This window comes from Arvicanthis niloticus, chromosome 4 (genome assembly GCF_011762505.2).
Source record: "Arvicanthis niloticus isolate mArvNil1 chromosome 4, mArvNil1.pat.X, whole genome shotgun sequence".
NCBI lineage: Eukaryota > Metazoa > Chordata > Mammalia > Rodentia > Muridae > Arvicanthis > Arvicanthis niloticus.
In genome coordinates this window covers 109,690,425-109,707,565 of record NC_047661.1, presented here as the reverse complement: position 1 = coordinate 109,707,565, position 17,141 = coordinate 109,690,425, and the positions used below count along the sequence as shown (strand labels likewise).

At 39.1% G+C, this 17,141-nt stretch overlaps 1 protein-coding gene across 3 annotated transcripts in view; it reads right to left on the bottom strand.

Moving 5' to 3' along the window:
• Nucleotides 1-17,141, bottom strand: part of Tbck (TBC1 domain containing kinase) — a 138,345-nt gene that overhangs the window by 19,175 nt on the left and 102,029 nt on the right. For all 3 annotated transcript variants that reach the window (XM_034500616.2, XM_034500617.2, XM_076933263.1), the window contains exon 24: nucleotides 11,169-11,344. In XM_034500616.2, the coding sequence (XP_034356507.1) occupies nucleotides 11,169-11,344 (176 nt within the window). The remainder of the gene's footprint in view (nucleotides 1-11,168; nucleotides 11,345-17,141) is intronic.

The following is a 17,141-nucleotide window of genomic DNA, read 5'->3' as shown; positions in this document are numbered from 1 at the left end:
CTAGAGTTGGCAGAGAAGACGGTATAGAGGGCAGAGCTAAGCACTTGATGCAAACTTGGGCCAATCTTATTTTCTTTCTTAAAAATAAGGAAAAATAATGCTTAGATGTGTTAAGGTGTAGAACATAAAATCACATTGGAATATAGAATAGCAGAATACCATATAACAGAAAATTAGAATCGCCTACTTTAAAAGAAAAAACTGCTCAAAGTTAAATTTCATGAATATGTTTTTTAGAAGTCATCTGCATATAAATATTCAGCATCATTAACTAAAATCAAAGATACATCTGAATAATTTTTAAATGTTATTTAGTATGTACTTTTCAAGATTGTCTATACTGTCTTTTAGTTACTAAAAGTATGTTATAAACTTGTTATTTCCAGAATTTTCTGTTAGTTATGCTTTATGGTTTGATTTTTTAAAAAGGGGGATTAAATGTCAAAATGCTTGACAAAATAGGGCAAAAATAAGAGTTTTGGAGAAGAGGAAAGTTCTGTCCAAACCCCAAAATACATCAAGTCTTTCTTCCTATCATGCTTTAGGAGACAAAACACAAAGGAGCAGGGCCTTCACCCACAGCTCCCTCATATAGTACGGTCCTGGAAACCATCTAAGAACACCCTTCCCAGAACACTGTCAAGAGGCAGAGACTGAGTGAGCACAGATGTTTGGTCACACATGGCTGTCAGGCCTCCCCATCTTCCTCCTTCTTCATAACTGGCAAACAGCAGAGGAGAAAGAGCCAGGCCTAGTTACAGTCAGTGCAATTACAACAAGCAGTCTCTTTTGTTTTAGTATGTTTGACAAGGAGGAAAACAATTTTGGTTACTTAAGGACCTTTGGTTCTTGGTAATTACATTTCACTGCTCACAACACAAATCCTTATACGGTAGCCATACGATGAAGTAGAACTTCTGGACACCATAGAGGTGATCACATTATACTGTAAAGGGATGTAGCTGAATATGTTTCCATTCAAAATCACAATACTGAGTATATTATGTTTTTTGTTTGTTTGTTTTGTTGTTGTTGCTGTGGCAAAATATCCTGGGGGAAAAAGAGCAACACAAGAAAGAAAGGATCTATTTATCTCACAGTTCAATCTACCGTGAAAGAAAGTCAAGGCAGCAAGATGTTGAAGCAACTGGTCATACTGCACCAAAGATCAGAGAACAGAGTGTTATGAACGTGCATGTTCAGTGCTCAGATAATGTCTTCTTTTTGATGCAGCCCAGGACCCAAGCCCAAGAAATGGTACCACCCACTGTTAGCCTCTTTCTCCCTCAATTAACCTCATCAATGTAATCTCACACAGGCATGCCTAGAAATGAATCTCCTACAGCTGTCTGGACCTTTGTCTCTAGCTGATTCTGGAGAAGCTGACAACAATATCACACCAAGCACATTTTGTATTTGTGAAGATAAGAATATACTTAAGTGGGTATATACCTATACACACATACATACACTTTGTTTGTTTGTTTTGCTGTTGTTGTCAAGTGTCTTGAGATAAACTCTCTAATGCTTTAAGCACTCTGATTTTACTTTACTGTTCTGCTGTGGAAGATGAGTTTGTACAGGATTCTCCTAGCACTGTGGTCTTGGAGCTGAACATACATACTTCTGTATATACTTAGGAAAATAATGAGAGGCATTGCTTTCCTAATATAGGCAAATATTAGGAGTCCTGTGCATTATGCAAGTATATCATATAGGTAAGATATGTGAGTACTCATATTAATACAGTGTCTTATACTGTGCTCATGGTACTGAGCCTCTCATCAGACCAACCTTACCTTATGAAATCATATCTCTATGCTGGCCAGTTTTCTGTGCTAACTAGTTTAGAATTATTTATTTTTAAAATGTATATAAATACACTGTAGCTGTCTTCAGACACACCAGAAGAGGGCATCAGACCTGTTACAGATGGCTGTAAGGTACTGTACCACGTGGTTAACAGGAATTGAACTCAGGACCTCTGGAAGAGCAATCAGTGCTCTTAACCACTGAGCCATCTCTCCAGCCCATGCTAACCAATTCAAATAATGTAGAAATAGCTCCTTTAACCATTTGAAGGCTCTATCTATCTATACCGATAGCCAAAAAATGAAGACAGAGCTAAGCTATGGTTTCTCTGTATATAACTGAGGGGCATTAACTAAAAGGGAAAATGCTGTTATCGTTTTTCTTAGGACTCTATTATCACATGAACTGGAATCATCAGCACCCCATCATCCAACTTTAAACCTCACTTTTAACACCTCCTCAGTAGCCTCCACTAACGCAGCGTCCACTCCAGTGACTGTCATCCTCCCATCTATCCCTACAACCTGCCATGACCCCAGCTACCTTGAGCTCACAGTATTGCAGAAGCAGCTTTCTAAAACTTTTGCATTTTTCCCCACCATGAAATCCACTCTAAAATTTTTTCAAGTTAAGAATTTAAAAAGGTAACAAAGTGGCCAGATGACCATATTCCTGCTGAGAATCTTCCATGGTCCAGATCTCTCAGGAACCAGGACCTAATAACTCGCATTCCAAATGGAATCATTTAGCTGCCTTTCTGCTTGGTTCAGTTTTCTCTACCTAAACACTATTTATTTAGTCAGGGCCTCTGCACCAATGTCCTCCTTGTCCTGCTTCCTGAGTGTAAGGTTACAGTCATGAGCTACCTGTTCCCTTGTCCTTCTGTGCTCATACACTTCCTCTGTGAAGTTATTGCCCAGAACAAGCATCTGTATATTGCTCACGACAGCAATTTGATCTTATACTAAACATACTGAGTATGACTTCCATCAAAACATTAAACAGCTTATAGGAAGGACACAAACTTCTTCCCTGAGTCTCTTACGATGCTTAATACAGCATGCATGCGTAGTAAAGTATACTATTTACTAAATGACTTAGTTTCAGAATTGCACCAAGCCTAGAGTAAGCAGTGTTAGCAGTACATATGTAAGTGCCTCTGGCCACTCCAGCCAGGGACACCACGATAGATAGCACTGCTCAACAAGCACTGCTGCATCGAGCTCCTTTCCTCAGGGCACACCTGGAGAAAAGAAGAGCCAAGCGCACTTCTCTAGATGTTCTCCAGCATGGGTATTTACCTAGGGTGATGGTAAAACTTTATTAAGAAAACGCCTGTGACCTCACTCTGTAAGACAGCAAATAAAAAGTCATGTTTATACACTGTGAATCAGAGGAATCCCCATCCTTCTAGCTTTACGTGTACCATTAACACCCATCTAGCCTATACCCACCATCATCATCATCACCATCATCACCACCATCATCATCAGCAGCAGCATCATCATCATTTTCTTTCTTTTGCATACTGGGGAGAGAGCACTAGGCCTTTCTGTACAGCCTTCTAGTAGCTTCCTTAGAAATACAAAGCCGAATGTTGTATTCCTCTAATTAAAATTCTCCCAGGAAGTCAACTCTAATCTCATTTCTAACCATCGTGCACTTCAATGGTGGGCCACTCATTTTATTGTAATCTCTTCAATGTGTCCTTAACCTCTCTGGATCTGATCATTTGAGAGTCTTCACACTCTCAAATGCTTTCTCTATATTTGCATTGCTCACCAAATCTACTTGGGATGCGAGTAGCCACCATCTGAGTCAAGTGCCCATCCTTGCCTTTCTATGACACCTTAGGTGTGACTCATGTCTGTTCTAACGATATGACTTTAACTTTTATTTAATGATATGGTTTAACTTTGCATCCCTGTTGCCTAGCAAATGTCTTTAAACAGGACCAACTGGTTTGGATCTAGGACTAAAACAGCAAATGGTGTCAACTGCTAACGTCACTGTAACAACTACTAATCCAGGTAGTGAAGCTATTCCTCAGCAGAGACTACTGTACACCCCACATTACAGACAATCCATTCAGACATGAGACTCCAAATGATGGAATGCTTAATTTAGATAGACGGATACAAACTGACATGGGATGAACATGATCTTACAGAGCCTCCTTCTGAGCTTCCTCTGACCACAGGTATCATCTCTACAGCACTTCGAGGATAATGTCATAAACACATCCGTAAAGCCATAGTAGAAAGAACAGTATTAGCATTCACTACAAATGAGGATGGTGTAATAATGCAAATAGTGGGGTTGATTTTAAAGCAGGTGTAGGCCTGCACTTGGAATACCTATTTTTCCTTTCCTCCCTCTTTAAATCCATCTTTCCCTTCCTCCTTCCTTCCCCTTTTTTTCCCAAGAGCTTTAGAAATAAAGCTGTGAAACTCAGGCTTTATGTGAAGCACATGAGGTTAACATTCCTTCAAAGTCTTCCTGTTTACAGATAACATCAGTTGGAGCCACATTTGCATGACTAAGGCCACCTTTAATATGAACTCCAGGAAATTTGAAACTCCAAATATTTATAGCTACCAAACAACAGTTGGGCTGGGTATTACCTTTGAAGCCATTAACATTACTCATAAAGTCTATGGCACTACAAAGAAATCTTTTCTATTGCCTTTCTCCACAATTTCCAGGATACATCGAAGAAAGCTTTACCTAGAAACATTTCAAGCTTCTTACAGAAACAGACAGAAGTAGAATATGATTTCAGCAAAAACGTTGCTGTTTACTTCTCTGTTGCTGCTGGCATTGCTGTTGGGAGGTATTTCTACATCTGGGGTGGTGTTTTGTTGCCTAGTGTGTGCAGTCTGGCTGCAGCCTTCAGCTTTCTTTGTCTGCATTCTACTGCTCGGCCTTGCTAGCCTCAGACTCACTCAGGGGGCACTTTATGCTGGTTTGATAACGCACTTCTCTTCACCTGTAACCAAAATGGGCAACAGCTAAATGACTGCAGCATCCATAGAATCCCAGCCCTAAGCAGTCTGCCAAGGCAGTTTCTTAAATTTACAGGCACAAAGTTTATGTGCTTAAGACTAAGAGTTCCGCCGAGAGTGGTGGCGCACGCCTTTAATCCCAGCACTTGGGAGGCAGAGGCAGGTAGATTTCTGAGTTTGAGGCCAGCCTGGTCTACAGAGTGAGTTCCAGGACAGCCAGGACTACACAGAGAAACCCTGTCTCAAAAAACCAAAAAAAAAAAAAAAAGACCAAGAGTTCCACCTTCTTTTCACAAGTGTCTCAATTATTTTACATAGGTTAGAAAAATGAGATTAAAATGTAATTTTAGAAATTCATTATCCCTAAAACACAAATGTAGAAAGATTTTACCCATGGAGACATAAGACTTATTTATGTTAGTCTCTCATTTAATTGGCTTATAAAACAAAGCAGAAAGCAGACCTGGTGAGTCCCAGCACAGGGGAGAAAGAGGTAGTTTTAGTTCTGGGCCAGTCTGTCCCTATACAGCAGGTTAGGGGGTAGCATGCACTCAGGAGACCTTACTTCCAAAACAACAGAAACATAGGGCAGAACAAGATGTGGAGAAACACCAACATTTCAAAATTATTGTTCTTTAGAGAAGGAAATGACAGAATGTTCTTTTTTCCCTGTTCTGTGGTAAGGAAGAGATGGAATTATTTAAAAGTACACTAATTACACTTGGTAGAGTGATACTTGACCTATATTAATTGTAAACTTTTACCTTGATGAGACTGAGTCACCGCACCATACTTCACAAGTACTGTAAGGATTTCCAATAGCTTTACATTTTATTTATTATTTAAGATTTATTTATTTTATGTGCATGTGAGCTGGTTTTTGTTGTATTTATAGACTACATGCATGCCTGGTAGCAAAGAGGTCAGATATATTATCTGATCCTAGCCCATGGCTTTAAGTTTGAAGCCATCACTAACTACTGAGTTGCTGAAATAGTTCAGTGAGTAAAAGGCGCTTGCCACCAAGCTGATGACCCAAGTTCGATTCTCAGGACGACATGGTGGAAGAAGAAAACCAGCTTTATACATTGTCCCCTGACCTTCACATGCACACTGTGGCATGTGCCCTGCCACAGTAAATACATATAAATATAATAAAGACTTAAAAGAACCACTATTTTAGTAGCTTTAAGAAACAGTTGATGTCTGATTGAATTCCTACCAATTAAGTCATAGAAAGGACTTTTCTAATACTCCTCTTCTTTCATTGGATTAAATCTTGCCACTTAAGTCATAGAAAGAAAAGAATTTTCTAATACTCTTCTTTCAAAGTACATCATTACATTTCAATGATTATTAAATAGTTAAAAATATTAACATAGTTTTTCTTGATTTTGGTGGCAGCATTTGTTTAGAAAAATCTGCAGGCAGAGTTGTTCTGCTGATGACTGGGCCATGTGTACATATGGGTACTGAGGGAAGCAGCAGAATGTGCAGGAATGTGGACAGCTTCTGAATGAGTACATATGTTGAGAATCAAACACATCACATTTGGTCATTGATTTGTATCAACTGGCTCATCTCAGTTTTGTGTATGTGTAACAGCCTGTGCAGGACTAATAGAAATATGCAAACAGCATAAAGTTTAGCAGCTTGAGGTCGGCTCTACCAGCTGCTAGTTAGATGGTCATTATATGGTTATTTAGCCTCCTTAAGCTCAGTTTCTTCATCAACCAACGTTGCTGAAGACTCAACATCTTAGGACTAGTGCCACACTTGGGACGGTGTAAGCTGTAAATAGCAGCTATTATTAAAACTTAGCTCACTAAGATGTACTTATTCATAACATCCCTTATTCTAAAGCAAGACATGCATCTGAACTATGCATTTACATCCTCCATAAATGTCTCAAGCCAAATGGGTAATCTCCAATGATGGACTCAGGAATTGGTATCAGCTGGGAAAGTTAATAAACCCTAAACCATATTGTAGATTTCTAACTACCCCATTACTTCTGACAGTGTCAGTAACTTTTTATTTCCTGACTCCATCTCTTATTTTGCTTGTCTTCTTGATGGCTCAAACTGCCAAGCATGTTGATACTCTAAGGCTTTGCTCTTTCTTCTGCTGAGAATGTTCTCTCTAGGCTGGGTCAGGGGTGCTCCCCTTTTAACTGCAGCACCTGGGAAGCAGAGGCAGGAGGATGTCTAATGGGCCCTGTTTACTTATAATAGCTCTAATTGTTATGTAAAAACAACTTTCTATCTTTCCAATTAAATTGTAATTACTGTGAGTGCAATGAATTTGTCATTTTATTTGAAAATTAGTTCACTCATATCTGGTATACTGATTGGCACACAAAGGCAATAAAATAATTGTTGAATGGAGGACTGTTACATGAGAAAATGTGTTTCCTTTGAACTTCTTACTGTCCTGCCTTCTTTTGAGTACTGGCTTGCTGGAGGGCTTAAATGGAGAAGCGCATGAGATCAAGTGTAGAATGTACAGGACTCACACACTGCCAACTGTCTCTTAAATGTTTTAACTGTGAAGGGTGGGAAAGCAGTGGGTCTGTGGGCAGCAACCCTGACATGTTTCTTTTCTACCTCCAAATGCCAAATGTTGTCATCTTCATTTCACAGTGCTTTGAAAGAAATACAAATTAAACTCTGTTACTCCTTCTATAAATATTTTCTGGCCATTTTCTAAATGCGTATAAGAATACTAGTCTGTCTTATTTTACCCTGAGATTCTGTGGATAATGTTTTTTGCTCATTTCTCTCCTTTGCTCTTATTGTCTTTCCTATTCATTTGTTTCCAGTATCAAATATTTTGATGTTCTATATTTCTAGCAAATAACTATATTTTATATATTTTTAAAAGTTATACATAGTACCTTAGAGAATTATAGTTTCCTAGCTTATATTAATGATGGCATCTAAACATTAAATTTCACACTCTAACATGATTTTAAGCACTAAATTTGTGAATCCTTAATTACTGTACAGACTTCCCCCCCTCTGCTTTTACTTACTTGAAAGTAGGATTTAATATGAAGTTAGGAGACAATATTAGTTGTTTTATAATGTGATGAAATAGTCTACAGCGTGGATTATTTTTAAAATCCTGTTTTCTAGCTTGAAAGGTAACAGGCAGTTTAAACACCTCAATCAAAGGATATCTTAGAACAGTATTCTGTTTTCCATGGTGTTCACGATATTTATCAATACCCAGTGATTCAGGGAAGAGTTTAGTTTGTATTTCTTTCAAAGCACTATGAAATGAAGATGTCAACATTTGGTATTTGGAGGTAGAAAAGAAATATGTCATAAAATAAGAAGGCACAGAAAGGAAATAGAAATGTGATGATAAATGAACCAACTGTAAAAATACCTTAGCGATAGAGACGGTGGTGCATGCCTATGATCCTAGCACTTGGGGCACAGAAGGAAGATCTTGAGTTTTGTGCCAGCCTTGGCTACACCACAGCCCTGGTCCATAAACACAAAGCAAAATTTCTTGTTTTAAAGTAATCTTCCAAAAAGGGATTTGAAATAATTCACAAGGGGGGGGGGCGGGGAATGGCCTAACAGTTAAGTGCCCATACTGCTCTTACAGACCTAAATGTGGTTCCCAGCATCACAGTGGGCAGCTCTCAACTGCTTTTAACTCCAGATCCAGGAGACCCAATGACTCTGGGGTCTGTGGATATCTGCACTCATGTATAGTTGCCCTGGCCTACCAAATATATATAATTATTCTTCTTCTCCTTCTCCTTCTTCCTCCTCCTCTTCTTCTTCTCCTCCTCCTCCTCTTCCTCCTTCCCTCATCATCCTCCCCTCCTCATCCTCCCCTCCTCTTTCTCCTCCTCTTCTTCTTCTCCTCCTCTTCTTCCTCTTCCTCCTCCTCTTCTTTCTCCTCCTCCTCTTTCTCCTCCTCCTCCTCTTCTTCTCCTTCTCCTCCTCTTCCTCCTCTCCTTCTCCTCCTCTTCCTTCCTCTTCCTCCTCTTCCTCCTTCCCTCATCATCCTTCCCTTCTCCTTCTCCTCCTCCTCTTCTTCCTCCTCCTCCTCTTCTTCCTCCTCATCGATCCTAAACACTAAGAAGTGCCACCAAAACTGGCAAGATTAAGTATATTATAGAAGAGAGTAATTCACAAGGTAATTCATCCGCTTTGGGATGGTCGAGAAAGATGGGTGATTTCATAATCCTGTCCTCATTGCCTTGAGCCAACTCCACTCTCAAGTGGCACAGAGCAGTACTGACTCTTTTCCTTTAGTGTTCAATTATAGATACTGAACACTTCAAGTCAGGTCGCTAAGTCTAGTTCCAACTTCAGTCTAAGAACTTTGGGAAGACAGAGCCATCCCTATAAAGGCAGCCCAGCCTACTCATCACAGGACAGTGCTCAGGCTCCCTCCTCTGCTTTCTAACTGTCTGCACATATCTTGAAGAAAATAAACTGAGTGTGATCATGAAAAGCAACCAGAGAGAGCTGAGAGTCCTGGACTTCCATATGATGAATGTTGTAAATTTCAAGTAATTAAATTATTCAAAGGAAACTATCTGAGATGTAGTATTCACATAATATTCTACTTGTTTAAAAATAAAAATGTATATGAGTGTTTTGCCTGCATCTATGTATGTGCATTATGTTTTCAATAATAATAATAATAATAATAATAATAATAATAATAATAATAATAATAGTTTTAAAAACTCTTATTATTATTGAAAGAGTGTCATAATGCAACATATTTTTATTCTCTCTGTCTCTCTGTCTCTCTTTCTCTGCGTGTGTGCATCTGTGGAGGTCGGAGGTTGATGTTGGGTATTTTCTATTATTCTCTACCTTATTTTGGGAAAGGGTCTTTGCTAAACCTGGGGCTCACTCATTTGGTTGGACGGGCTGACCAGGAAGCTTCAGAGACCTTCCTGTCTCTGCAGCCCCAGTGCTGAGATTGTAGACACAGGCACATGCCACAGCTCTCAGCTTCTTATCTGATTTCACAGATCCAGACTCAGATTCTCGGGCTTGTGTATTAAGCACTGTACTAAGCCACATTCCCAGCTTTTTTTTTTTTTTTTTTTTTTTTTGATGGGTTAAGAGACAATGATTTTAATTAAAGGCTCAGGCAAAATACAAAATAAAATGTTAAAAAGAGTAAAGTGATTTCAAATTCTTGAAGCACCAGATCAGAACTTCTGGCTAGTCAACTGGAATTTATCCCTCCTTTAAGAATCTAAGGAGCTCTCTGTAACCCATAGCTGTAAAACCCCAGCACACCGTGTCTCTGCTTTCTCTAAACTCAGGGTCCTATATTCCTATAAAGAAAATAAAAGGAACAATTTGAAAACAGATTGGATTATGGTTATGGTTATGCTCCCAGCACTCAAAAGGCAAAAGCAGGCAGGCTCTGTGAATCAAGGCTAGCCTGGTCTACAGAGTGAGCTTCAGGATGGTCAGGGCTATAAAGTGAAAATCTGTTTCAAAAAACAAAATGAAGCAACAATAACTACAAATATAAAAATTGAGTTATATTTGATACTGTGGGCTTTTAAATTGTACTGTAAGTAACCTAAGATTTTTTCACACTGCTTTTGCAAGTCTGGGAAAGCTTGGTTCAAATTTCATTTTAAAAAAACTGAGACTAAATTATGCACATGAAATGCAGATTTTGGCATGTAAGACTCCATCAGTTGGCTACCCCTAATTTATTGCTTTTATACTTAGAACAAGATATAAATCTGAAAATTTAAAGTTATTAAAGTCTTCATTTATATTGTATATACTTTATTTAAAAAAAGAAAAATCCTGGCTAGGAATTACCCTGTTACGAAAAAGTATAGGGCTGGAGAGATGGCTCCAAAGTTAAGAACATTGGGTATTCTTTCAGTAGTCTAGATTCAGTTCCCTGTACCTATATAGCAACTTACAAGTGTCCATAATTTCAGTTCCACTTACATACTTTTAGGTAAATGCTCACATACACAAAATGAAGATAAACACTTAAAAAGGTATGAGGGTTATAGACACAGGTCGGTAATAAAGAGCTTTGAAGCAGTCAGTGCTCTGGCTTTGGTCTGCAACATTGCTTTGACCTCTAATGCCACCATGAATGTACATGTACACATGCATACATGTGCACAGTCCCCCCCCCCCATGTCTGGGTAGAGTTTGGAAAACATTTTTATAGATCTCCCATTTTTGCATTCAGCTTCAAGGTTATTTAGCTATTCAAAGTTTAAAGGCATCCCAGAAATGTTCTTTGCTTTCACCATACACTCTGTATAAGGAAAGGAAGACACATGAGTAGGGCCCTACCACCCTTTGAAACCACAGCCAAGGATACTCCTCACTGTTTCGGATGTCGACCACCAGGAGCTTTGGTTTACTGGACTTGGTTTTCTTGGTGGGGGTTTTGAAGTGGCCTGTCACTGTGAGCTCACACAAATCGATCAGGTCCTCTGCTGAAATCCGGGGTGACACTTCTGATTTCAGATCACTTAAAGGGATGGATTCTCTTGACTGAAAAAGAAAAAAATACAAGGAACAAAAATACTGATAATTTTATAGAGACAAACTATAGGCATATTATATCTTCAGTATAGCCCAAGGAGAAGCTGACTCTAGCTCAGTTTGGGAAACTATGATATAACTGTGCTCCTTACTAAGCAGACCTCAGACCATGACGCTAGGTCTCATCTTTTCAACTGTTCAAAGGTACATGGCTATTCAAGACCACGTATATTAGCAGTCATTCTTGGTGTTATTTAGTAGAGAGAAGCATTATCACCCCCATATCCCCACAGTAAGCAATGTGATAAATTCAACCCAACAAAAAAATAATTGAACAGTACTATTGATTTTGAAACCCTCTGGGATGTAACGAGAATTTAAGCGCTTTCAGGGCTGGGAATATAGCTCAGTAGAAAGCGTTTGCCTTGTATGCATGAGGCCCTAGTCCTAATAAAACAACAAACAACAACAAGAAACCCACAAAGAGTTCTTAACATTTCCTTAATTGACAGTATGGTAATCAAGGAGAAAGTACTTATATGCTTAGTCACTATCAAAATTGAGCCTAATTGTTCCCTCATTTTCTGAGTTTTATTCAGTAATTCTACTCTGGATCTGCAACTTAGTGTTCTAGGAAAAGAAATAAACCATATAAATCATTCATCAGACAAATTTGTTTTGAAAATAAAACCAATTTAATCCCAGCACTTGGGAGGCAGAGGCAGGCTGATTTCTGAGTTCGAGGCCAGCCTGGTCTACAGAATGAGTTCCAGGACAGCCAGGACTACACAGAGAAACCCTGCCTGGGGGCAGGGGGGTGGGGGGAGAGAAAAGAAAAAAAAAAGAAAGAAAGAAGAAAAGAAAACCAAAAAAAAAAAAAATGTGTTCAACTGGAATTTGATGTCAGCTTTCATCTCTGGAGTTTCTCTGTGACCTAAAATCTTTAGTGGTAAAACAGTTGTCCATTTACCTTGTTAATATCTGAACAGAAATGGAAATGGCTAAGCTTTATGAGTTTAATTTTTTTAATATTAAGAATTAAAGCTACTTAAATATTTTGAAATTAAAAGGGAGCTTTAACATCAGTCTCCCTATGATTTTTGTTAGACTGCAGTCCTGCAGGTGCTTCTCACCATCTCCATATGAAGCTATGTACATCTCTGGGGATGAAATAAAGAGCTTTGATTGGCCTAGTTCTGCCTGCAGTCACTTGGTGATGAATGTGGCATTTAGAACGGAAGTATTATCTGAGTGAAGGACATTCCCTGGCTGATAAGGAAGAGTACTTTATAGGAGTGTTCTCTGAAGAGTGCTCTGTTCTATCCAAATGTGTTCTTGGGTTTTTAGAAAAAAACATTGCTGCACAGTTGTTTTTTTTTTTTTTTTTTTTAAACTCTTCTTTTTATTGATTCTTTGTGAATTTCACATCACGGACCCCAGTGCAACTCATGTCCCTGTCTCTCCATATCTACCCTCTGCTCTTGCAACCTCCCTGCAAAGCAAAGCAAACAAACCAAACTCTGGTTGTGGAAGCCTGCATCTTACTGCACACCCTTTCCCCAAACAGCTTTACTTGAAAATGATCGTTGCAATGATCACTGGTCTGGCTCAAGGCCTCTAGTTTCTGTTATACTATCCATCCTGGAGCCTCACCAGGACTCTTCTCAGACATCCTCTTGTTGCCCTATGTCATTTAGATCCTGCAGCTTTGGTTCTGGAGGGCCAGCTCCTTCATGTTCTCTATCAGTTTATAAATGGGTAGATGTTGGGGTGGCCCAATTCAAGGCTCTGGATTTGAGCCTGAGTGGTATCTCAGTTGGTCAGTTCGATAGCTTTCCCACACTGATACATTACATAGGGCCAGCTCTCCAGCACTGCCTAGGCAAGGTGCAGGGCCTGCTTTCTCCCAGTGTTGCTGCCTGTTTGGGGTGGGGACACTTTTCCCTGCTGCACAGTTCTTTGTTTGTTTGTGACAAGGTTTCTCTGCACCCTGGCTGTACTAGAACTCATTCTGTAGACCAGGCTGGCCTCGAACTCATGGAGATCTGCTTGCCTCTGCCTCCCAAGTGCTGGGACTAAAGGCATGCACCACTATGCCTGATCAAATTTTAAGAGCAGGAGAGAAAGCATAGACAAAGCATAACTTTCCAGCCTTCTCTGATTGTATGCACAAAAAGGATTTTAATATGATATATGCAAGTGCCTCTGTAGATTAACTTTAGGAGTTAAAACAAATGAAGCTATTAGGACAAATTACACTAAGAAGAGGATGGTAAAATTATTATGAAATACATAGTCTAGTACTTTTTTAGTTTCGTAAGTGGTTTTATTATTTATTATGAACTTTGTCCTAAGAGGAAAACAGAGCTTCTTCCATACACCGTCTGCCTCACTGTGCTAGCACCATGTGTGTTGGCACTTTCTTCCTGAGATTGGAGCCTCTAGCTCATAGTCTTTGTTACAGGTGATGCAGAGGGATTTAGAATAACTACATATAACTCAGGTTTTATCACAAGAAAGCTTTGACTGTTTAACATTACACAAGCCTTATGTACACAGAATTATTTACTTGGTACTTCTAGATTTGAATTCTCAACAATTAAAAGTTACCTTTTTTTCTCCCCTCTTTCTGTGTATGTGCTGCTTTTGGGTATGTGAATGTGTGGGTGTACATGTGTATATGGGCTCATGTTTGCTTGCAGGTGTGTGGGTGCATGTCTGTGTTTAGGCCAGAGGGCAACCTCAAATGTCACTCCTTGAGATCCATTCACCTTGTCATTTGAAAAAGTTTCTGTCATTGGTCTGGAGACAGCTGCGTGTGCAAGGCTGGCTGGACAGTTTCTGTCACTGGTCTGGAGACAGTTGCGTGTGCAAGGCTGACAGGCTAGAGCTGGGCATACTGCCATGCCTGCTTTTTAACTTCACCCTGGGGATTGAGTTTAGGTTCTCGAGCCTGCACTACTATGGGCAGGGGCATTCTCCCAGCCTCTTCTTTACTTTGTAATATGCAACTGCCATGCTGCTCTGATTGACCTTAGACTTGTGACCCCCAGATTCAGCCTTTAAGTGCCAAGATTAGAGTTGTTTATCACCATATCCAGGAGAGAGCAAGCTTTGATAGTAAGGGTTCAAAATGTAAATTTATCTGAGAATTTTAGGAAAAAATAGTATTGTTTTGTTTACCCAGAGTCAGAATTTACTTGGCAGATTATTGATGAAAACCCTAAAGTAGCCCAGACCTTTGCAATGGCTACCTGCATGGATTTACATAGTAAGTCCCACCAAGTCCCAAGCATCTAAATATGGAAACAAGATATTTTGCTATTTGTAAGCACTGCATTTTGACACTGTGTGAAAGGCCTGGGCTTTTACTTCTAATGCATCAGTTCTACCTTTAGGAGCTATGATGTCTAATGTATATGCATATATATTAATATATTAATTTCATCATACACACACAGATTATATATATATATGTGTGTATATATATATATACACATATATATTATATATGTATATATATACATATATATATGTATATATATGTATATATATACATATATAATATATATGTGTATATATATGTATGTGTATATATATATATATATATATATAAAGTTTTCTATTCTCCCCCTCCACTTTCAAGCTTTAGTAAGGCTCTTGTTTGAAATACAACCTTGCTCCCCACCCAGTTCAATTCCCCAGTAACTACTCAGTGCCCTGGGTCACCAACCCTACCCTGTGACTCACAACAGAGGTCTCACACTGCAGAAGGAGCTCTCTCAAAGGCTTTTGCACCTCATAACCTACCAGAAAGTAGAGATGCTGTAGCTCCTAAGGAAAACTGGGTGAATGAATGAAAAAGCACAGAAAGAAAGGAAGACATAAGAAATAAAGAAAATAGGTTCGGGGGTCATATCATAATGTACATATCTTGGCCCTAAAGTTTTAAACATGAGACTGGAAAAAAGAGCGAGTAAAAAAAGAGTAAAAAAAAAATTCATATTTACACACGTGAAATTCAGCTTCACAGAGTACATCACATTGAAAATATTAAGAATATAGCTACAGTAGGAACAGAAATTTGTAAGAAGTCATGGTTGGAGGACCGTATTAGGTATCGGTAGATAATTGTAATTAAATTCATAAAAAAAACTAATTAAAAAAAGAAAAATTACAAAAAATATTGATTTTTGGCAGACATAGTTATATACTGCAGAGACAACCTTAAATTTTGTAGTATTAGAAGCAGAGCTAAAATGGTTTTTTAAAAAATTTCAACCAGTTCTTATTGTTCTCCATGTCATTACTAAGACAACTTAAAGTGCTCAGTATTTCAAGTACATGTGTGAAGGACAGCCCTTTGCAAAAGGTACAGACATAAACTATCATGCTCAAGCTTTAAGAGAAAAGCGACTTTAAAAACATCACTCTAAAAAGCCCCATCATCTATAAAGATATTTTCCCATACACTTAAGACACTGTATTGCTCCAGTAGCACTTTTAAAGTTTATCTTTCTCATTTTTAGAGGACTGGAGGTTGCTAAGATTCAGATAGAGCATCCTCAACAGAGTCAGAGATAGCTGCTGTGCTCCGGAGGCTGCATAATGCATTTTTCACACAGGACAGGGTTTGTTCCCCTAAATAGAGGAGAGATAATGTACTTGAGTATGAAATATGGAGAGGAGAGACAGAATTCTTTTCAGTGATTAAGGATTTTATGGTAAAAATTTCACAGATGTGCTCTATAGAAACTGAGTGCAGGCTAAATTTCCTCAAAGACAGTAATTTTCCCTTTGATTTACAGTATCAGCTTGGGGATATTTCATCCTCTGGGCCTCACTTTTTGATGAATAATTGAAGAAAGAAGATTAAATGACACTATTATTTATTTTAACTCTAGTGTTCTGCGAATTCATTTCTGATAAGCAGCAATACACTTTCAAACAGCCACTCCCTTCCTTGGACAAAAGTGAGGAACTTGTTTAGTACTCTGTTCTTTGAGGTTTACTTAAAAAGACTCAGTGGTGATCACTGCAGCCCTTCTCGTGAGCAGGACACACACATACAGACAGACTTGTGAGAACATAGCATCAAACCAAGTACAAGTCCTACTCCACACAGTTACAGCTCTTTCTGTGAGAATGGACAAGATGGCGGTAGTAGTAATTCAAGAACGTAAGTGTCAGTGTGGGTGGGATGGGGTACTGAGATGGGGGCAAGGAGACAGTGTGGGTAGGGTGGGAGCTGCTTCTACTTGCTTACGTGTATAGAACTCTCTGGAAGTAATTTTCAAATAAAAGCAGAACCTGATACCTGAAAAGCAGAACCTGAAGAGGACGAGGCTCCACTCACCCCTGCAGGTGGAGCATCCAACTTTCTGGAAGGGGCTACTTACCACTCACTGTCTGTAGTTCTACCTATTCGTTCCTAATAACCACACCGAGAACAAGGTGTTGAGTGAGGTCAGCAGAGTGCTTGTTTTATTCTTACTCTTAATTTCGATGAAATATTTGCTGGCTAGTTTGTTTGTTTGGTTTTTTTTTTTTTTCCATCTGGAAAGAAGGAACTTCACTTGAGAAAAAGCTTCTGTCAGATTGGTCTCTAGGCAGATCTGTGGGCATTTTCTTGACTAGTGAGGGTTCATTCTCTGTGGGTGGTAGTACGCCTGAGTTGATGGTCCTTGTTTGTATAAGACAGCAGACTGAGTAAGCCATGGGGAGCAAGCCAGTAAGCAGAGTCCCTTCACAGTCCTCACCTCAGTTCCTGCCTCCAGCTCTTGAGCTGAGTCCCCTTGATGATGGA